This window comes from Nanorana parkeri, unplaced genomic scaffold (assembly GCF_000935625.1).
Source record: "Nanorana parkeri isolate BGI_ZX_2015 unplaced genomic scaffold, ASM93562v1 scaffold31, whole genome shotgun sequence".
In the NCBI taxonomy this organism is placed as follows: Eukaryota; Metazoa; Chordata; class Amphibia; order Anura; family Dicroglossidae; genus Nanorana; species Nanorana parkeri.
In genome coordinates, this window is record NW_017306299.1 from 1,855,540 (window position 1) to 1,878,264 (window position 22,725).

At 43.1% G+C, this 22,725-nt stretch overlaps 1 protein-coding gene across 1 annotated transcript in view; it reads left to right on the top strand.

Annotated features, from left to right (window-relative positions):
• Window positions 1–22,725, top strand: part of LOC108796574 (calpain-13-like) — a 55,760-nt gene that overhangs the window by 25,614 nt on the left and 7,421 nt on the right. The window contains exons 10-19 of the mRNA XM_018568071.1: window positions 3,953–4,038; window positions 4,866–4,940; window positions 5,411–5,544; window positions 6,934–7,095; window positions 9,387–9,594; window positions 13,078–13,105; window positions 20,270–20,320; window positions 21,292–21,349; window positions 22,383–22,461; window positions 22,579–22,636. Coding sequence (XP_018423573.1) covers window positions 3,953–4,038; window positions 4,866–4,940; window positions 5,411–5,544; window positions 6,934–7,095; window positions 9,387–9,594; window positions 13,078–13,105; window positions 20,270–20,320; window positions 21,292–21,349; window positions 22,383–22,461; window positions 22,579–22,636 — 939 coding nt within the window. The remainder of the gene's footprint in view (window positions 1–3,952; window positions 4,039–4,865; window positions 4,941–5,410; window positions 5,545–6,933; window positions 7,096–9,386; window positions 9,595–13,077; window positions 13,106–20,269; window positions 20,321–21,291; window positions 21,350–22,382; window positions 22,462–22,578; window positions 22,637–22,725) is intronic.

Here is a 22,725-nt window from a genome sequence, read left to right on the forward strand (position 1 = left end):
GTAGTAAGGTTGAGATCAGCAATAGCAGCCTTGAAGGTTGATCTCCAGGCCCTGTAGCTCTCTGGACAGTCATCAAACCTTGAGAGGCTAGTGTTAATGAGCTCACGGCGTGCCATATATCTGGCGAAGTCATTCAAGTCTGATCTCTCACTCTTTGGTGCCAAAGTAACTTGTGGAACCCCTTGGGTGTGAAAGTTCTCTGGTGAAGAAGGGTGAGGTTTACCAGGATAAAATGATGTTGCTTGAGCGTTTAACTTTGGTGTAGTCTCTAAGGTATTTTCCCCTAGTGTACGCCCCTTCCTTCTTCCTGTGTGCAGTACTTCCTGTGTCATGGCCACAGCTACAGGCCACATGTAACAAGGACGCACATGTAATCTGCACAGTACGTAGGAAAGGCATCATTTTCTGACCGCACACTACTATAACCAATCATCTGCTGTTCCTATCATCTGCTGTAATCCTGATGTTAAGAATAAACACCTCTTTTGAATGAATCGGTATTGATGAGTTCAGCTATCCTGACAAGGATTGTCCACAGTGGATTGTCCACAAGGATTGTCCACAGTGAGTATATCTGCTTATACAGGCCAGGCATAGAGGTCTCAGCAAGGGATATATTTCGCTATCACAACGATCGGAGTCAGAATACTTACCTTAAGTGATGCCTCTTGATTATGGATGAGCCGAGTGTTCGATTCGAACATGAGCTCGCCGAACGCAGAACTTTATGGGATGTTCGCGGTTTGTTTGACCGCGGACATTCCATAATACAAAATGCACACTGAAGCTCTGATTTGTTAAAGTCTTGCACCTGACCACAGGTGCAAGACTTTGCCCAATCAGGGCTCAGCAGAGGAGGGGCCTGAAGGAGAAAGTTCTCTATCAGGTTCCCCATGCTGACTGACAGCAGGCAGTGGGCGGGTGCAATAGTCAGCTTGCTATTGGCTATTGCATTTTACAATATCCAATAGCAGACTGGGTATGGCTCCCAGCCTGCAATGAAGAGGAGGCAGGGGGGCGGGGGAGAGGAGCGGCCGGACCGGATCGGAGAAGAAGCCGACGGACCAGGGGACTGGAGGCCGGGACAGCAGCGGAGGTACGGGGGGCAGCGAAGGCATGCAGCGGTCTGTGTCCCCGCTGTCTCTGCCAACACAGGCGGCTGCCGGTACATTTAGGAGAACTGTGGACCTGGTTCGTAAGTACGGATTGTCCGTAACCCGGGGACTGCCTATATAAGCCTTCTTAAAGTGGACATTCATTTTAGAACGTTCGACCCCCATTCACTTGCATTGCGTTCGAGTTCGTATTCAAACTTTTCGGCCGTTCGAATGTTCGAATACGAACCGAACACGGGGGTGTTCAGCTCATCACTACTCTTGCTCCGATCATCTTCTTCTTTCCAGTATTCTTCAGCAGTCCCTCCAGCGCTGGTGCGGGTCTCTGATCCAGCGCTGACTGATGTGTCCCACGGAGTCTGTGCACGTGCATGCTGCCGGACTGCATTGACTTACCCTGTGTCTCTCCTCTTCTCCCGGCCAAAGATCTGTACTGCGCATGCGCACGCCCTATGATCCTTCAGCACAGCAGTTGTTTTTTTAAAGTTTTACCTGTTGATCCTGCCAGTAGATTTTTTACTTTCAACTTCCTTTACCAGGCCAAGCTGTCCAGCAAAAGTGACAGTTACAGGATTTATATATATTCCACAATAGCCACAGTTTTTCCCTGAGCTTTAAAGTCCATTAAAAATGTCACTGTCTGAGGCTGCCATGATGACAAGGAGATAACACTGTCCTGTGATTTCACTGCAGAATGAACTGCATTGTCGCTCTATTGAAGGAAGTGGAATAATATGCAGATCTACCCCGCAGGATCAATAAGAACAACAAACAAAGCCAGAAAAACAAACACTACTGTGCTGTGTGTGCATGCTAGTTAATGTCTAAGGAGGAGCAGCTATGTAACCCATTCCTGGATCTTCGTTCTTCTGCAGAGCTATGGCCTTTGGCAAATTATTCACATCTGACTCAATTCCAGAAGTGTCAGATTCATTGTGCCTGGTTAAACGTTGTGGCTCCATCTGCCGGCCCCTACATCATTACATGACACAGAGGTCATGTAGAGGCTGGTAGAAGGAACCACAATACACAGCGAGAGGCTCAGATATTTGACACACCCTGATGTGAAGATTCTGCCATAAACCATAGCTCTGCAAAGATCCGAAGAATGGGCAGCAGAAGTATTAATGCTCATCCCTTGCCGGTTTTTTTTCGTTAGCGGTGACAGAGTGACTTTAAGTTTTTATTGCTGTGACCCAGTTGGGAAGATTTTCTCTCACTTCCTGTTTGAAAGATACAGCAGTGAGTGAAAATCTCCCTAAAGTGAGGGAAAATCCTATCTATGCCACCAGTGGTGACTGTGGAAGGCGTCTTCAATGGATGATATCCCTGCTCTGGTTGAACTCATCCTAAACAGTTCTGCTCTTCAATTTCAATCCCGGAACCAATAATCAACACAAAAAAAAAGTGTGGTTGTATCTCCCACATGATCAGTATTTATATTAGAGACTTCAAGGCAGGTGGCATTTTCAAAATGAGGTCAGTAAATGCAGCTCTTATATATTTCTTTGAGGGCTAGTTCATGCTGAATGCCTTTTCATTCATTTTAGTACATTATCCAGTCTAGCCAAAAATGCATGGACATGAAAAAATCTTTTCAATAGGACTTGTGTGACCATGCGTTGGAAATATGTTCTCCATGTGGAATTTTGGTTTTCTGACCAGTTTTGTCATTCAAGTAATTTCAATTTGATTCCAGAAATTATCACAGTAATCCAACATACGTGAAGGCACTCTTTCTAGTATGAACTTCGAAAAGATAACAAAGGGCAGCAATAATGACCACAAAGTTTACGTGATTAGGTTTGCAAAGGGTTAGGTATAGCTGACAACTGCCCCTAATTTGGAACCAAATCCCTCTGTCCCTCTTTCCTCCTCAGTTACCCCTCTTGAAGGTCTAATGTACAGATATCTGTATAAAAATACAATTTAACTACTCAAAGGTTTATTCTTCACTAAATCGCTTATCTTACCTCTTAATTATCTTGTTTGCTATTTTAAAAAGCCAGGCTAGAGCAAGGGTAATGAGGAAAAGAATAATTCTGTGTTTAACCAATCTATTTTGGCATATACAGTAAATTACTTATGGTCTGCATAACTGGGGGCGTGGCAGAGGGTGTGTCCATTTCCTAATTTTTATATATTAAATACATTTTAACAGTGGATTAGCAAATGGTGTGATGGGTTGGATGCTGAGCTGTTTGGTAAACAAGGGGCTGGCCAGGTGGGGCTCTAGTAATTGTAGGTGGATTGTAAAAGCAAGCTGCAATGGGTGAATTCCCAGCCTCCTTCTCCTGTATAGCTCATAATATATTGGGCTTGATTGGTGTTTGGATCATTTCTTGTCATGGCAGCTTGGTCGTCGGGACTTTGAAGGTGGACCTTTTGGTAAGGAAAGTTTAAGTAGGAACCCATCCTTGGTATGTCCCTTGTTTTGTGAGGTCTAGTAGCAGGCACCTTGGTGTAATTGTGCCACAGGTGCCTGCAGATAACTGAAAAGTGGTTTGTTGATGGTAATAGGAGCTCCCTGTAATGTGTTTATTGGTACATCAACTAATTATTTTGGAAAATATTAACATTTCCTGTCATGGTGATATGCTATGCATGGGGCATGCCCCACTATCCTGGTCATTTTATATGTTTCCCTTGGTAATATCTGATGTCTGTACTTCTGTACTAAACACTCTTTATGCAATAAAAATTAAAGTTAGAAGAAAAATAATGAATTTGATACCTAGAAAAATGCTTTGTTAGCCCTGTTCTTTACTATTCCTCTTCATCCTGTTTAGATGGTACTTTAAATTCCCTAATTTATATCTACCTTTATGGCTCTACAGGTCGAAATGAAAGATGGATTTGTTAAATTAATTCGGCTTTGGAATCCTTGGGGTCAGGGAGAATGGCGAGGAGCCTGGAATGATAAGTAAGTGTAACCTATAGAAAAATATGATTTGTGGGAAAACAGAGGTGCCACTGGTGGGTCTCTCAAGAGGGCATTTTCATTAAAGCCATATCACCATTTGTTCTACTAAACTCAATAATAAAGAGCTCACAAGCTTATGGAGCTTCCAAGCTCTATAATTGTCTTCCCAAGTCATAATCCCATAAGGTTCAGTTCACAAAGTCAGAATCCACACTGCATAGGGAAGAACTGAGCTCTGTAGCTTTGTAATTCATTAAAGAATCCATTGGACATGTTCCCACTTTGTTTGATCTACCACCCTCAGGGTGAGCTCTCATCATTGTGTTCTTTTAATTTGTAAGTTTAACTTACTAACAAACATGAAAGTACTTTTCGGGGTTGAGGAGAGGGTGGCATAGTGAAAGGTGGGATACTGGCACCACTTATTACAGAGGAACTGATTAGAACAGGTTTTTAGCAAGCCTAGTTGATTGACTCACCAGGCATTCTGAGGCCACCTACAAACCACCATTGCTGTAAGGCAGAAGTGCTAACCCCTAAACCACTTAAAGTTCAGTTCCACTTTAAACATAGTGATAGAAAATGGTGCCCAAGACCCATGCAAGACTGACACTCAATTCCAGAAGGAAAGAACTGAAAATTGGACAAGCAGCAACCTACCCCTGCCTATTAACCCTTAACACTATCACAAGCTGGCGTCCATGTGTTGTCCTTTAGACAGTTCCTGACTACTGACCCTGATGTGGGACGCAGTTGGCTCATGTAAGTGCCTAGACAGCCAGTATAACAATCACACTTCAGATTATTTTATCTTCTTTCCTTTTCAGAAGTCCCACCTGGACGGAACTGAGAGAGGAAGATAGGCAGAGGCTGCGGAGGGTCAGGGATGATGGTGAATTCTGGTATCTATTCTATCAATGCTATTTTGATATATAAGCCATTTGACGAGTGTGCTTGTGCTTTTTGCCCCCCCCTTCCACATTAACACAAGTACCTCCACTTCCTGCTTCCCACATGCATAATTACCTCTATATGGCATCCATGGCCTTCTGCAATCCTTTATGGTGAATCTTCTGTGCATTGATCGTACCTTTGCAGTAGATCCCAATAGAGTTGGCACAGTCTCATGAGGCTGGAGAAATCTAATAAAGTTAAATCTTAGACAACTACCCCCACCACCGCCTTATGCCTCTAGAGTATAACAATTTCCTGCAAAATCACTTTGCAATCATTGCTTACATATTTCAAAAACACATGGATTAAGCCTCTCAATACCCCAAGGCAAAAGCTGATATTGCATCAATCCATGCCGTAAGCTCCATGTTAGAACTGGATCATGTTTTAGTAAAGAAGCTGATTTGTATTTCTTCAGGATGTCTTGGGAAGATTTTTCTTTGGAGTTTTCCATAATTATTCTCTGCAATCACACCCCTGACTTCCTAGACTGGGGAGGACAGCACAGGAGATGGTACAAGAAAATGTTCTGGAACCGCTGGACCAAAGACGGTAACACTATTATTGACAGCAATGGTAGCAAAGAACTATTGTGGTGAGGAAACAGAAGGTAGAGTAACAGATGGATAGATAGATGATAGATAGATAGATAGATAGATAGATAGATAGATAGATAGATAGATAGATAGATAGATAGATAGATAGATAGATTCAAATTGCACTGGTTGTATAGCTATATTTGCTGTTGTTCATACAGGAATTCCTGTCTTAGTTACGTGTCACCTGAATAGGTGTCCCAACTGGAAGATTTTCTTTCTCTTCTTTTTCTGGTGACAACTCTAAAGCCGGATATACACACTTCGAAATTTGAAGCGTGGGTGCCACTGATGTCACCTTTCTGACCGGCATCCCTTGATCAGCTGATCGGAGGAGCATGTTGCAAAATCCTCGGCCTAACAGAGCAAGCAGCCAATAAGCTGCTTGCTCTGTTCAAGTATTGTGACAGCCGTCGGTAGCCGGTGTCAGAATACAATTGTCACGGTACTAGGGATGTGAGCCCACAGGCGAGCAGGTGACACGGAATCCTCCAGGATGGGGAATCTAAGGGCCAGCTGGTGTTCTGCCAGGGACCCCCTCACGGAGATTTGGACTTAACTGCATGCTGACCCCAGGTCACGACCCCCAGGTTCACCCTGCTTGTGTGGAGAGTATCCGAAGACACAGGACAGTGCAGGCATGGATGAATGGAGCAAAAGGAGATCCAGATAACGAGCCAAGGTCAGGACAAGCAGCAGAGAAACGTAATCAGGAGAATTAGCCGAGTCGGTGCACAAGAAATCAGTCCACAGAAAGTCAGGTTAGGAATAATTGCATGGAGGGCTTAGGAACAAGTGTTGCTCAAGTAACCAGAAACTGGTCTGAGAGAGATTTAAATAGGGAAACACATGGGAGACTGCACAGGAAGTAGCAGGAAGGAACCAGGTGAAGCGAGCAATATCTATAGCTGCTAAGTCAGTGCAGCAAGAGCAGAGCACAAGCTTGTGGAACCGCAGGTGCCAGCATACCTACAGCAGCAAAAGGTAAAAAAACTAATGCAAAGCAGTGAATCACAGATCATCTCTGCAGCTGCTCTGTGACAACATTGTAAACAGCAGGATATTCCTTGATCAGTGCTCGCAAGAGTTAACAGAAGAATCTGGTCTGTTTTCTTCATGTTGAGCAAAGAAAATAGAAAAGTGTATACCCGATCTAACATTTAGTATTTCTTACCACTTCCTGTGCCGGTGACAATGTTAAAGAAAGAGGGTTGAATCTTCTTAGCGGGGACAGGGGCAGCAATATAAGCTTCACAGGGGGCTCTAAATCTTTCTCACTCTATCCAAAACTCATTAAAAACAAGGCTCAAGATACACTTTCATATCGTAATTTTTTTCATTTCAGAGCTGTTCAGCAGGAACCCTCAGTACATGATAACCGTGACGTCTTCTGATGAGGTGAACAAAGGGTACAATGCGGTCATATTGCTCATGCAAAGCAGCAGGAATCGGCAAAAATTTGAAGGTCAATGGCTCCCAATTGGATTTAAGCTCTTTAAGGTAGGTACATATCCATTCCATCACCCAGGGTGCTTTATCTTTGTAAGCTGTGCAGGGCTGCTGTAGGATGAAGGGGCAATACTTCATCCAAAGTTTGCATTTAGGTCAACTTTAAACATGACACTTTTAATTAAAGTACACTAAAACCTTCATCAGTGGAAGAACCATCTACCTTTTGCCCCTCCCTCATCCTCCTCCCTCAAGGCACAATGCCTATTGCTAAACCACAGCTTCTATTTAGCTAATCTCTGTGAAGTCTTTAGACAAATGAAGCTACTCAGCCCTCGCAGAACAATAGGGCAGCTGTGACAGGGGATACATAACGCTGATTAAACAATCTGCTTACTGACGCAGCAATCAGCCAGGAAATACAATATAGTTTCGTGTTGTGGCTAAATGTTGAATTGATTATATCGACTGGTTCTCATTGCTCAAAGCTCTTAAATGTATTGCCGGGCATTCCGCTGTGATTTGTTTTCCGCTGCTGCTAATGTGTTTACAGACTCAAGCAGCGGAACCACTGCAGCATTCAAATTATCATCAACATGTGGCCTTGAGTTATCATTACAACAAATCAGTGTCTAATATTGTCACAGCGTTTATTTATTAGAACTGGCAGAAAGGAAGAGTGTGTTTACTGTTGGCAGTTAGCCTTAATGTTACTTGAGAATATATTTGGGAGAGGGTTTATATTCCACCCTAAGGGCAGTAAAAGACAGACATTTCCGCAAAGTATGGAGGGTGATATCTACCCTTCCTTGAACAAATGATCCTGGGTCCCAATGTGATAATCATCTGGTAGGTACAGTAATATGGTGTGTTCTTAGGCCCTAGAAACTCATCCAGTTGCCCCAGGTCTTCAACCAACTGCCCGGGGTCTCAGTGACCAAACGTTCAGGATGCCTATGACACCTTTTAGAGCTTGTTTGACATCCCATTTCAAAAGCATGGCAGTACCATGAAGCTTTTTGTAGCTTTATCAGTATCCCATTCTCTGGAAAGGATTTGGGAGTATGCATGTGGAATATTTTGCCCAATTATCTAAAAGAGCATTTGCAAAGTCAGATATTCATGTGGGACAAGAAGACCTGGCTCACTAATGGGTTTCCAAATCATTCTAAAGGTTTTCAGTAAGATATATAGACTCAGGGCTTTGTGTGGGCCACTCAGCTCCTCCACACCACACTCATCAAACTCATGTCTTTATGGAGCTGGCATTGTGCAGAGAGGTGAGATCATTTTGGAATAGAGAAGGGTCTTCCCCAAACTAATTCTAGATGGTTGGTAGTGCACAATTGTCCAAATTGTCATTGCATGCTGTAGCTTTAACAGCACTCGTAACTGGAAACACCTAAATTCAATCATTAGGATGGGTTTCCAGATACTTTTTCCAATATAGTAGTAGTGATGGTTAGATGTTCACAAACCTTTGACCATATAGTGTATATTCTACAAAACATTGGAGAGTAAACAGCAAACTGTACATCCTTGTGTGCTGCTCAGCCTTTAGTGTTGGGTATAAGCTGTATTAGAAGTTTCCTGTCTGATACTATAGGTTAAGCAGAATGTATTAGACAGACTGTAGTGCTATCTAGGGGCCAGCAATACAGAATAGAAGGGGCAATGCGTTAAAAGAGGAGGAGATCACATAAGAACGTGTGTTGTTTAGTGTGGTGCTCCGCCTTAGGTGGGGTCCATCTTTTAGGTCCCTAGCAGCTCAACTACAGCTACAAGAAGAGTGAGCAAGTAGACCACCTGAGGAGGGATTTCAAGTTTTTAACATTGCTTTTACTGGCTAGTCATCTGCATGATATCATCTTTTTTCTTCTCTCTGTCTCTCTAGGTGGATTCCCAGGTATGAAGAAAGTTCAGCAAATAGCCAGCTGAGAGAAATAACAGCCATCGGCAGGGATTGTCTGTGAAAGTTCTTATTTATCCTGGACATGGTATAGCTAGTAGTAGTTAGTCACATTCAATTGGGCTTCTGCTAAAATGTTTAAGGTGTTTTACTACTCATCCAAGTAGCTTTTTTAATTCAAATGAATCCATTTCACGTGAATAAATGTGAGATTGTAGTCCATGTGAGCATGGAGTGGTGGCTACTTTACAACACACACAGGGACCATGGGGAACAAAATTAGCCACCCTCCAGAAGGAAGGACAGTGTCAGCACCAATTCAGAGATGATTTGAGGATCTACAGCCGAGTGATACATTAATAAGATACATTTTTGGTAATATTTAGATCATATTAATTTGTGTTTATTTCTGGTAAAGATTGTTTTCTCTCTTCTCATTTGTCAGTTCCAGGACACACGTGAGCCTCTGCCAGCTTCCTTCTTCAATCGGGAGAGGCTAACAAAGTTGGAGGTTTGCAGACAGCGTGACACTACAATGTCCTATGGGCTGGCAGCGGGGAAATATGTAGTTGTCCCGTACACAATGGAGAAAGAAAAGGAGGCTTCATTTCTGCTGCAGATATTCCTGAAGAGCAAAGACTGTGCAATGTAAATATCAAAAAAGTTAAAGCCAAACTGCAGCCATTTTTTTCAGCTTTAGGTCAAGTGGAGAAGAATTAAAGTGACATTAAACCCTCAGATTTTTTAACATAAACCAATACTGTGATGTGTGACTTAATGTAATCCATGGTTGTTTCCCTTCTCTTTGCTGCTCTTCCTTTTAAATCCTCATGTCTTCTCATGTTTGGGGAGAACTTCCCTTTGCAGCTGAGTGCCTCTTCCTGTAGTGCTGGCTCAGGTTGCAAACCTACACACAGACACCATGTATCCATTCCAGAGACAAGGCAGTCTGCTGCAAAACAGAAGTTCTGCCCAGCATGAGAACAGATATAGATTTAAAAGGAAGAGCAGCAAAGAGAAGGGAAACAACCATGGATTACAGTAAGGCGCACATTACACTATTGGTTTATGTTAAAAAATCTGAGCGTTTAATGTCAATTTAACATTTTATTTATGTCTATGAGCCCATAGGGGGGATTTTTTCTCATCTCCTGTCCCAGTGACACTTGTACAGAAAATGGGATGAGCATTTGTGGTCAGAACAGTAAGGAACGACGGTGATAAACACATTGTCAGAAGTGCTAACCATTCCCTTTCTCAGCCTACCAAAAATGTGTCATTATCTGAGCCCCCATTGGAGAAATATCCTATAATGCAAAAAAACAAACAAACAACAACAGTTTTAACGAGAGAGACACTTTAATATTTAAAGGGTTAGTTCACTTTTGTTGGATAAAAACAAATCTACAGCAACATATTCATAGTCATTTTGCTGAGAAAATTATTTACCTCTCGGTCCAGACACACTGCTTCCAGAGCTGATTCAAAAATCTTCACCCGGGGCTGTTTTTCTGTCTGTGTACACGTGATGTTGCACTGTAGTTAATTCCTGGAGATGAAACTACATATGCCAGAGTTCCTGTAATCACATGGGTAGACAGAAAGAGTATTGTGTGTGCTCACATGTGAAGTGGGCAGGGGGCACTTTGCACACTGGAAGTCAATCGCTCAGACATGCAACTTCCTTGTGGATTATATCAAAGACAGCAGCAATTACGCAGACTGCAAGTTTTATAACCGGGCATTACGTAAGCCACTGGTGGTAGGCAATTTAAAGGACAATAATTCTCTATTCTACACATTGATTGCTAACCTACTGGGGCCTCTTGACTGCACTGAAATGTTTGCTATAAAGGTGAACTAATCCTTTAACTAACCTCCTGAAATCTACTTATACCTGTAAAGTATATAATAAAAGCCAACATTTGTTTTTGTTTGGGTGGAGTTGGGAAATATTAAAACCCCTATCATGTTTTGTTTTTATTTTACTGTAGTCCCATTAAGGACATTTTCGTTCACTTCCTATTCTAGAGATGAAGTGAGAGGTTAACCCTTGAAAGTGAGGGGATATCCCCTCTTAGACAGTTGTCACCCTAATAGGTTTCTCCATTTTAAGATCTTAGACAGTTGTTACACTAATTGGTGTCCCCACTGGAAGATATTAGACAAATGTCACCGTAATAGTTTTCCCCATCGGAAGATCTTAGTTGTCATCATAATAGGGTTCCCCTCTGGAAAAGCTTAGACAATAACTACCAGCTACCACCACAATAGGTGTCCCCATTGTAAGATCTTAGACAGTTGTTACCCTAATGGGTGTCCCCCATTGGACGATCTTAGACAGTTGTTACCCTAATGGGTGTCCCCATTGGAAGATCTTAGACTGCTGTTACCCTGAAGAGTGTCCCCACTGGAAGATCTTAGACAATATATAGAAGTTTTTCCCGTCAGAAGATCTTAAACAGTTGTCACCATAATAGGGTTCCTATTGGAAGATCTTAGACAGTTATTGCCATAATAGGTGTTCACATTGCATGATTTTAGCCAGTTATCACCAAAATAGGGTTCCCCCTTGAAGATCCTAGACTGCTGTTACCATAATAGATGTCCCCTTTGGAAGCTCTTAGACAGTTGTCACCAAAATAGGTGTCCCCATGGGAAGATCTTAGACAGTTGTCCCAATAATGTGGTTCCCGACTGAAGGATCTCAGACAGTTGTTACCATAATAGTTTTCCCCATTGAAAGATCTTACACAGTCGTCACCCTAAGTGTCCCTGTTGGAAGATTTTCTCTCTATTCCTGTCCTGATGACAAAAGTAACATTTTGGTTTTCCTATCCCTGTTTGTTCTGACCATTGTCAATGACACAAATGAAGAGGGTGAATTTCCCCAGCTGGCACAAGGACAGTAATTATTACCTCTCAGTAGGGATGCACCGATACCAGTGCCGATACTTGGCATTTTCATGAGAACTACCAGAGTTGCAGCGGTTGCAGCTGGGACCTGGCTCTGGCGCTCCACTCAGAGGTTCTATGCATTCCAAACCTCTTCAAAAACTAAAAAAAAAAGTTTTGGCTTTAGATATGTTTTGGACCTGCTCACAAATTTGGATCGGATTAAAGGTTCCGTACTTATATCTGCCGCCTGGCCTGATTATATAGAGTGTACACTCAGAGAAGAAAGGAACGCTGAGATAAGTTGTTCAGTGTATAAGATACTTCTCCTTTTTTATTCTTCCGCTTAACAGTCTTTTATAGGCAGCTGCACATGTATGTTTTGTATGTTTAATTGTAGCATTGCAAAAAGCATTCTAGCTTATAATTAGTTAGATCCATTCATGCATAACTTCCTTCCAGGATATTTATCACTTTCGTCTTGGGTGTTGTCCTGAAGAGGAGGCGCCATCTTGGTTCCTATTTCTAGTGCGTACTTCGGATATGAGGGGGAGGGGGTGCATGAGCACCAGTTTCTGAGTAAGGTTTTGAGCAAGGTAAACAAGAGCAAACGAGAGCGAAAAGCAAAATAACATATATATTACAATTGATCTATTGAGATAGGCATTTTGTCATAATCATACTTAACCACTTCCATTAAAGATATACTTTCAAACTAAACCCATAATCCCTGACCGCAACACTAACCAGGCATCCCCTCTGATCTAATCCCTCACGCTACTTTGACCTCTTCTTCAGTATAGTTCTCCAGCACATTAGTTCCACTGAATCCTCAGGGGTCCTCTGCTGAAGACTACCTTTAACAATGCTGAGAACTGCTGATCCATGCCTAGGCATAGACTTGCCCCTACCCCCATGTGGCAATGCTTATCTGTAGCCATAGTACAGGCAGGCACCATGCACTGTAGAGTGAATATTGAAGGTGGGGTGCCTATACCTTGGGTATTGTTAAAAAAGAGTAATTGCTGCTAAAAAGGTCTAGCTCTCTTTGCAAAGGCATGAACTTCCACCTTATACTACCCATGTTTGCCTCACAACCATAGTTGATATTGTTTTGTTACATTCCAAGTTTGTTTTAACAAAAAATAGTTCATGATCCGTTTAATGTTGCAACATTCTACCAGCTGTTTGTTTTTGTTATTTTTAAAAAATACTTTTTCAATCTTCTCATTTCAGTGAACTGAGCCCGGTGGAAAAAATGAAGGTATGTATGACTGATCTCATTACTGTGTAATTGTAATACCCTGCTGGCATTTACCTTCATAAGTAAAAGATTGCAATTATATTTTATTTGAGACTCTCCAAGAATGATAAATAATTCATTATCGGCAAACATTCTCCAGCACCATCAAAGAGAACCGCTGAAGTAATTCTTAACAAATGAGGGAAGGGGGGAAACCGTGGAAGATTTCAGTAAAACACACTCCAAGTGAGTGAGAGGTTACAGGACGGTTCTACTGTGAATTTTTTTAGAACTTCACAGAGAACGAGCTCGTATACACAGCTTAACGCTCATTAATTTTGGCTGTGAACTCCCAATGTACAGCTAGGGATGGGTGGGAAATTTTGGCAAATTTGATTTACTGCTCAATTGGCCAAAGTGTTTGTCTTAAAATTTACTTTGAACCTTTATTAAACAGTTACTTTAATACTGGACTTAGATCCGTGCGCCGGTTTTTTATGTTTCCTTCACAGTGCTGTTACATGGATGTTTCCCTATCCAACTAACCGGGCTGCAGGATCAGTGCACACATTGTCTCTGGATTAACCACCAGTATAACTGGAGCTCCTTTAAGACTATTAATATACAGTCCAGAAACAATCGATCTAGTTGCACAAGTTGATGACCGTCTGTCTGTTTTATGTTAAAATAAACATAAGTCACTTATTAAAAAAGAACTCCAGGAATTTTGTTTTATTAACCCTTGCAGTGGGGCTAACATCGCACTGCATGGGTTAAGTAGTCATTTGTGTCTAGGTGCTAAAATAGCAAAGATCACCCAAAGCTCAGAGCCAACCAGCTGTCACAGCGCTCCTTCCAGCCTGCCCTCTCCTCTGCAGTACATTGGAATGTTCCTCAGCGTCCTCATGTCTATGCACAGTGTATAGACATGATGATTAGACATGTGCACCGGCAGAAAATTTGCTTTGTTTTGATTCAGATTTTGTGTTATTTTGTTTTTCGGGATACGGGCCCGAAAGTCAATTCGTTTCGGGATTCAGACGAAATTCGTTAGTGGTAGTCTGTACGAAGTTTCGTTTCCGTTTCGTTGCAAAGTGGCATTAAGAAAACATTTTTTTTCGTTTAAATGTCACATTGCTGCACCGAAAATTTGTCCACAAACGAAAATTCGTACAGACTACCGCTGTCCGAAATTTTGTTTTCGGAAATTCTGATTCGTTTTCATTTGTCATTTCTGTTATTCGGAAATTCGGATACATGCAAATCTCCGAATAACGAAAATGCGTCCGAAAAAAAACACTTTTCAGAAACGAATCGCACATGTCTAATGATGATTTACTGGACCTTAGACCGCTGCAGAGGAAGGTGGAGAGACATTCCGGGGCTGAAGAGGAGGGGGAGAGACATTCTGAGGACCGGTCTAAGAAGAAGCCGGCTGCAGAGGAGGGGGAGAGACATTCCGGGGGACCGGTCTAAGAAGAAGCCGGCTGCAGAGGAGGGGGGAGAGACATTCCAGGGAACCGGTCTAAGGAGAAGTCGGCTGCAGAGGAGAGGGGAGAGACATTCCGGGGAACTGGTCTAAGAAGAAGCCGGCTGCAGAGGAGAGGGGAGAGACATTCCGGGGAACCGGTCTAAGAAGAATCCGGCTGCAGAGAAGAAGGAGAGACTTTGCGGGGGACCGGTCTAAGAAGAAGCCGGCTGCAGAGGAGGAGAAGAGACATTCCGGGGGACCGGTCTAAGAAGAAGCCGGCTGCAGAGGAGGGGGGAGAGACATTCCAGGGAACCGGTCTAAGAAGAAGTCGGCTGCAGAGGAGAGGGGAGAGACATTCCGGTGAACTGGTCTAAGAAGAAGCCGGCTGCAGAGGAGAGGGGAGAGACATTCCGGGGAACCGGTCTAAGAAGAATCCGGCTGCAGAGGAGAGGGGAGAGACATTCCGGGGACTGGTCTAAGAAGAAGCCGGCTGCAGAGGAGGAGGAGAGACATTCCGGGGACCGGTCTAAGAAGAAGCTGGCTGCAGAGGAGGAGGAGAGACATTCCGGGGACCGGTCTAAGAAGAAGCCGGCTTCAGAGGAGAGGGGAGAGACATTCTGGGGACCGGTCTAAGAAGAAGCCGGCTGCAGAGGAGAGGGGAGAGACATTCCGGGGACCGGTCTAAGAAGAAGCCGGCTGCAGAGGAGAGGGGAGAGACATTCCGGGGACCGGTCTAAGAAGAAGCCGGCTGCAGAGGAGGAGGAGAGACATTCCGGGGGACCGGTCTAAGAAGAAGCCGTCTGCAGAGGAGGGGGAGAGACATTCCAGGGATCGGTCTAAGTCTAAGAAGAAGTCGGCTCGGAGCTGTGGATAAGTATATCTTTGTTTTTTTTTTTTAACCTAGACACAAACGAGCAGTTCACCCTTGCAGTGTGGGAGTAGCCCCACAGCAAGGGTTAATACAAAAAACATTCCTGGAGTTCTGCTATAAGCTAAGAACAGGAAACATGAAGTACAAAAATTATTAAAACAAGTTAATTTATAAAAAATATAAAAAATGTATTCTTGTGTGTTAAAAACATCAAACAATAAAACAATAAGGAAATAAATATATACTAGGGGCTCTATTTATAAAATGATGTATTTATTATAATGTATATGTACATTTGCTCTGCACAAATTACCCAGCATTCGTTCATTCGTTTTAGGGATTTATTTGCACAATGCTGAGGCTTTTTGATGAATGGGACAAAATTGAATGTTCTTAAAGCCCAGTTCCACCTTTGCGGAAGTATTTAAAAAAAACATATGCCAGCAATGTACACCGAGTACACATGAAGCAGGCATATGCAGTTGATGTTTATGAACGCAGAAACTTGCTTTATTTTGTCTCTTCATGGCTCATTTTAAATGGCCGCCTCTGTGGTTTGCAGGCAGTGTGTGTAACTGAACACTCTCTTTCTGAGCTCTCTCCCCCTATTAGTATTTATAGTAGCAACCTCCCCACAGACAGTGTATTTTGACCTGTAAAGGCAGAGCTGGTGTGCAGTGATATTTTTACAATGACTCACAGGGAGGGGGGTCAGCTGTTTTACAATCCAACCCCAGTGTCAGACTGAGTTTCCTATCTAGAAAAATTTCAATTTGTGGGACTCAGGCCCACTAAAAAGTCCATTAAAAAAAATGAAGTAAGCCATCAATGTGAGCCATGAAAATGTGCGCACAAATCATCACTGCACCTCTTGGTTACCACAATCCACGCTAATCACTTACAAAGGTGGACATTGGCTTGAAGGTATTTTCTCTTGTGGTGGAATGTTCTTAAGCGTTTGTTTTAGGCTATTTTCTCAAATGTTCTTGAGCATTAGGGAATGGACATTCACCCTGCAAAAGACACCTTAAAGTGATAATAAAGTCAAAATGTTTTAAAGCTATTTCAACTGTGGATTAAATCACTTACAATGGATCCTGTTTCTTAATGTTTAAAAGTTTTTTAGTTTCCGGCAGAATCAGCTGGTCCCCTGAGAACTGGTCCTTATATCTTGTTTTAGGGTGACTCCTTTCATAACAAGGACTTGGTGGCCTCTAGTCCTTGTTATGGAGTTTACTGTAAAAAGTTAATTGCTGATGTTGCTATCACCACTAAAAATCTTGTACATCAAAATCATGTCCCCTCTTAATCTCCTCACTTCCAGCGTGAACATGTTTAAATTTAGTAACCTTGTCTCATAACTTTGGTCCTCCAGCCCCTTAATTAGTTTTGTTGCCCTTCTTTGGGCTCTCTCTAGCTCAGCTCAAGGACATCCTTCCTGTGTATTGGTGACCAAAAATAGACTGCATAGTCCAGATGAGGCCAAACTAGCAATCTATAAAGTGGCAAAATGATTGCTTTGTCCCTGCAGTCCATTCCCTTTTTAATACAAGACAGTACTCTGCTCGCTTTGTTTACCGTAGCCTGGCATTGCAAGCTATTGTTCAATCTGTGGTCTACAATGATCCCCAAATCTTTTTCCATTTCTGACTTCCCTAGTGAAGTTCCCATTAATGTGTATTCCTCCTGCCTATTTTTAACCCCTTAGTGCATTACTTTGCATTTATCAACATTAAACCTCATCTGCCATATAGATGCCCTCTCCCCTATTATATCCAGGTCCTCCTTTAATGTTATGATGATGAAGTCTGTGTCTATTACCCTCCCGATTTTAGTATCATCAGCAAACACAGAAACATGACTATAGACGCCCTCCCCGATATCGAAAAGCACTCACCTCATAGTTCTAGCCGTCCTGCCTGTGACAATGAGACTGTCACAGGTCGGCTCAGTAGATCGGGAGGTGAGCGAACACATACCGGCGTTCGCTCACCTCTTGATCCTGTGCTCTCTGCCGTGACAGGGAAGGGGCTGGATTCCCCCCTCCCCGCTCTGATCCGCCAGCGCTGACTGGCGGAACGGACGGGCCAGGGGGCGGGTACAGCTGGCTCTGCCTCTAGATAGGCAGAGCCACCTGTCAGTCACGCAGCTGGGCGGATCCCAGAATAATTGGCGGGATCCGCTTCAGCTGCGGCGACTCAGTAGCCTAGGGTGACGGGAGGACGCTAGTTTGTGTACTCCCGTTACCCTGAGGAGAACTATGGTGAAAAGCCTTAACCCCATAGTTCTCCTTTAATAAACAGATTAAACAGTGCGGGGCCTAGCACATGACAATGGTATTGTGTACGTCTCTCAAGGGTCAATTAACAAACATAACAAACCCTCCAACTCAATTCCCCTTTAGATTAATTGACACAACACTGGTATTGGATTTTTAGTGGCCACAGCAGCTATGTTATTAAGTACAAAGCCAGATAACAAATCGTAACTGACAACGGGAATTAAGGTCCTTGAAGTGCATCCCAGAACAAACCAACCAGTATCTGCCCACACGGACCCCAGCCGCACCACACCGCCTCGGGGACTTTGCAGTAGAACAGCAGATACTAAGTGACTAATGACCTGACTCGTTAACCCAGGGTTGCAATACCTGAGACGGCTCCCCACTCTCAAGTAAACGCCAACTGCGTATGTTGCTCCTCAAGGACCCCAATACCCTGCACAGCTGCAGTGACAGTAGGACCAGGAAAAAATCAAATTAGACAGAAAATGCTAAATTAACAAACAAGAAGCAAAGACCACAGACAAAAAGGGCAGGAAGGTGGGAGGCTGCTTCCACGCTGCTGACTTAGTCTGGATCTGGAACGTTCTCTCCTCAGGGATCCAACCAATCAGGTAAGTGCCCCCATCTTAACCTTCCTTATCACTAGGGACAAATTAACTCTCGCAGCACCCACTTTTTTGCTTCTCCAAACCCCTGTCATGCAGGCCTTACACAGACGCCTTTGTCTTCTGTTCCAGGCCTTTCTGACCCCAGGGGCACGCCACTCTTGACCTTAGACCAATGTACACACCATTTCATCTATGCCCATAGATCTCAGCTTGTGTATTAAGCGTTTATGTGGTACCGTGTCAAATGCTTTCGAAAAATCCAGATATACCACATGCACCGGCCTCCCTCCATCCAGATTTCTACTCACCTCTTCGTAGAATGTTAGTAAGTTGGTCTGACAAGAACGGTCTTTCCGAAATCCGTGTTGATTATCATTTATTGTACCATTGTCACCAACAAAAACTTACAATTCTCTTTGTAAGCACAGAATTGATTGTGTCCTCTTCCGTACTGGGATTGAACAGGTTAATATCAATAAATAAAACAAAATGCAGGTACTTACACTGCTTGCATTTAAAAAAAAAAAAAAGCATGTGATCAAAACTTAATAAAAACAGCGCTGCATTTATTTATTTTCTTTATCTGCCTGGAGTTCAATTTTAAAGCTCAGCTGAACTAAGTGAAATATTAAGGCGGATAATGTTGAATTAATTCTGAAAATACCAATTTTCTAGCTGCATTTGGCTTTAATAATTTCCATGTCACGGACCTGCTACAAGTACGCAGACAGGAAATCCGGTATGTAATCAGAACTCCTGAAATGCATACTTGTTCCAGGTCAGTGACGGGTCATTCATTCAAAAGTCATTATACATTTTATCAAACAAAAAAAGGGAAAGGATTCGGGCCGCCTACTACTTGTAGGTTGTCCAAGGGTTAATTTCAGATATCGGGACGGACCATCGTTATCGATTTGTAAAAAATTATTTATTTAGTATAGCAAAATGGATCACAAACATAGGCCAATCTTTCTTCGTTGACCAATGAAAACAAAAATGAAGCAGCATGAACTGATCATTATTTTTCTTGCTTTGGCTGGAGCTGTTTAAATTCAAGTGTTCTACATTACCTCCGTCGGGTTTTCCTATATGTCAATCTTCTCCTTTTGGTTACAAAGTATATTTCCCTTTCCCTTTTTTTGTTTGATGTATGCTTCTGGTTAAGAATTGGATAAATCGGACCATTACTAAAGGGTAATAGGTTAGAGCTGGACCTCCAGAAGCGAACAAACCTCTCTTTCATTATACATTTTACTTGTTCCCTTTGCGGTTTGGAAATAACTTTCACAATTGTCCCAACCCATTTATATTTGTCTCAGGAACACGGACCTCAGCTGTGCGAAAATATGTCTAAGCTCTCTGCTAATAAGGTAAAAATGATGTTTATCATATAAGCATTGCACTATACATATGGCCAGATGTACCATTAGGCTCAACAGGCCTTGGATTATGAGGTTATTGCCTTTTGTGAATGGTTGAGTGGAGAGGGGGGTGGGGACATGACACCTGCAGTGGTGTATAACAGAACTGAGCTCATAAGGTTATTGCCTTTTGTGAATGGTTGAGTGGAGAGGGGGGTGGGGACATGACACCTGCAGTGGTGTATAACAGAACTGAGCTCATAAGGTTATTGCCTTTTGTGAATGGTTGAGTGGAGAGGGGGGTGGGGACATGACACCTGCAGTGGTGTATAACAGAACTGAGCTCATAAGGTTATTGCCTTTTGTGAATGGTTGAGTGGAGAGGGGGGTGGGGACATGACACCTGCAGTGGTGTATAACAGAACTGAGCTCATAAGGTTATTGCCTTTTGTGAATGGTTGAGTGGAGAGGGGGGCGGAGACATGACACCCGCAGTGGTGTATAACAGGACTGAGCTTATAAGGTTATTGCCTTAGTAGTTTTGTAGCTTGATTTTAATGCATGTTTTGCCCTTTCCATTTTTGTTTCAGGAACATGAAACTCACCCTTATGAAGGTGTCTTCAAGCGCTATGCCACTAAGGTAACAGACATGGTCAATATTTTTTATCATTTGCAATACTGTATTAGGGGAATTTATCAAAACTGAAGCAGACAAAATCTGGAGCAGCTGTGCAAGACAACCAATAAGCTTATCTCATTCATTTTCAAATCTTAACTGCACAAACCGAGGAGAGAAGCTGATAGGTTGCCATGCACAGCTGCTCCAGATTTTGTCTGCTCCAGTTTTGGTAACTTCCTCCCTCTATATAATGATGTAATCATAAGGAGGGCAGGTCTTTCAATTGCATTGAACTACTGTACTGAGGGGAAGCTGTGGATGTCATTGCTGACACCCCTACAACCTCCCCCCCTCCCTCCTGTCCGTATGCTAATGCTACGGCTGCAATGCTTTCTGAATCACTGGCTCAGATCAAGCATGATGAAGTTTAGGAGTTCTAGCTCCACTCTGACAACACTTGTTACATTCAAATATCAGAGAGTTTTACTTATAAATTGTTCACCAACCTTACAGTGATACTAAAGTCAAAAGGTTTTTAAGCTATTTCAAATGTTATTTAAATCACTTAAAATACATGCTTCTTCTTAATATTTAAAAGTTTCAGTTTCCTGCAGAATCAGCTGGTCCCCTTAGCACTGGTTCCGATATCCTGTTTTAGGATGACTCCTTTCCCTTGCGGGGCTCTATGGAGCCACCCTTGTGTGTGCTAGTAAGCTGTGTGTGTCTCCACACACAGACACAGTAAGGCAAGCCACTCCTCTGCTCGCCTTTCCCCTCTCCCTCCCTCTTTCATTCTCTGAGCTAGTAGATGAACAGTTGCTGGAGTCTGCTCTGTCCCTTGTGATCTTGTACTGGACAGGAAGTACAGGGAAGCTGAGCTGAGAGTTGGAGCTGTTTAAAAACAAGATGACTGCAAGTGCTTAGGCAAAATTTGAAAGAACTGCTTTACTGGGAAATGTGTATATGTTTGATCTAGATTTATTATTATACAGGGAGCTATAAGGAACTCCTGGGTTTTACAGAAGTGTCTGAATGAGGTCTTTATAAAAGGTGAGTCCATTTCAGGGAAATCTGATGGTGAGGCCATCACAAAGCAAAACACTTGGGGTGACCTGACTGTGATGGAAGATGTCATGCCGAGACAGAGAGAGAGAAGGGGGAAAAGAAGGGGCAAAGAGAGAGAGACTGAGGGGGAGATACATGAGAGAGAAAAAAAGAAAGGGCAAAGAGAGAGAGACAGAGGGGGAGAGAGAGGAGAGGGGGAGAGAGAAAAGAGGGGGAGAGAGAGAGAAGAGAGAGAGGAGAGAGAAGAGTGGGAGAGAGAGGAGGTGAGAGAGAGGAGAGGGGTAGACAGAAGAGGGGGAGAGAGAGGGAGAAAGGAGAGGAGGAGTGAGACAGAGGGTGGAGTGAAACGGAGGAGAGAGAGACAGGAGAGGGGGCGGAGTGAGACGGAGGAGAGAGAGACAGGAGAGAAAGAGAGAGAAGAGGGGGAGAAATAGATGGGAGAGAGAGAGAGGAGAGAGAGAAGAGGGAGAAAGAGACAGGTGAGGGAGGGTAGGGAGAGGAGAGGGGGAGAGAGAGAGAGACAGAAGAGAGAGAGAGAAGAGGGGGAGAGAGGCTGTAGAGAGAGAGAGATTGGGAGAGAGAGCAGAAGGGGAGAGAGAGAAAGGATAGAGAAAGAGAGGGAGAGAGATAAGAGAATTCGGAGAGGGAGCAAGAACAGATAAAACAGCTTCCTTATATTATGTATTTAGCTGTTTGCCTGGAGTTCAGCTTTGATGATCAACTTCCCATCAACACTTAACCTGACCTCAACCCTTATTTTAAACCTAACACTTAACCAAACCAATGAAACAAGTGCCTCACACTTATCCCCTTCCACCAGCATTTAGCATATCATCTAAAGCCTAACCACTACTGCCTGTTTGACCTGATGCTCATGGTGCCTGTGCAGAGAAGATGCTAGTGTCCATCTCCCAGCACTGAACACTACTGACCTGTGAGGGAACAGACAGAGGCAGATGTATCATTTTCCAGAAAATACTCGGTTGTGTGAATATAGGTTTCCCTTTTTGTTTTGTAGACTTTCCTTATGCAAATGGAGTCAAATTCACAATTGAGAGCAGTCGTGGATTGCTGGCATCGATGGATGTATCCTTTACGTAATCACTACACCTTCTTACCAATGCAGGAATAGGACAAGCACCCATAACATTTTACCAGCAGATTAAATGACTACATTGTCGTTTCCCTTAACTCTCTCCCCAGCATGCTGGCAGGGGTAAGCTGGAGCTGGATAACTTCTCTAGCTTGTGGAGATACCTTACACAGTTTAAGGTAAAATGAATGCATTAAAGTGTATCTAAACCCAGTCTCTTTTGCACATGGCTGGCCATTTTAATTTTTAGCCTTGCTGCAAGAAGTTT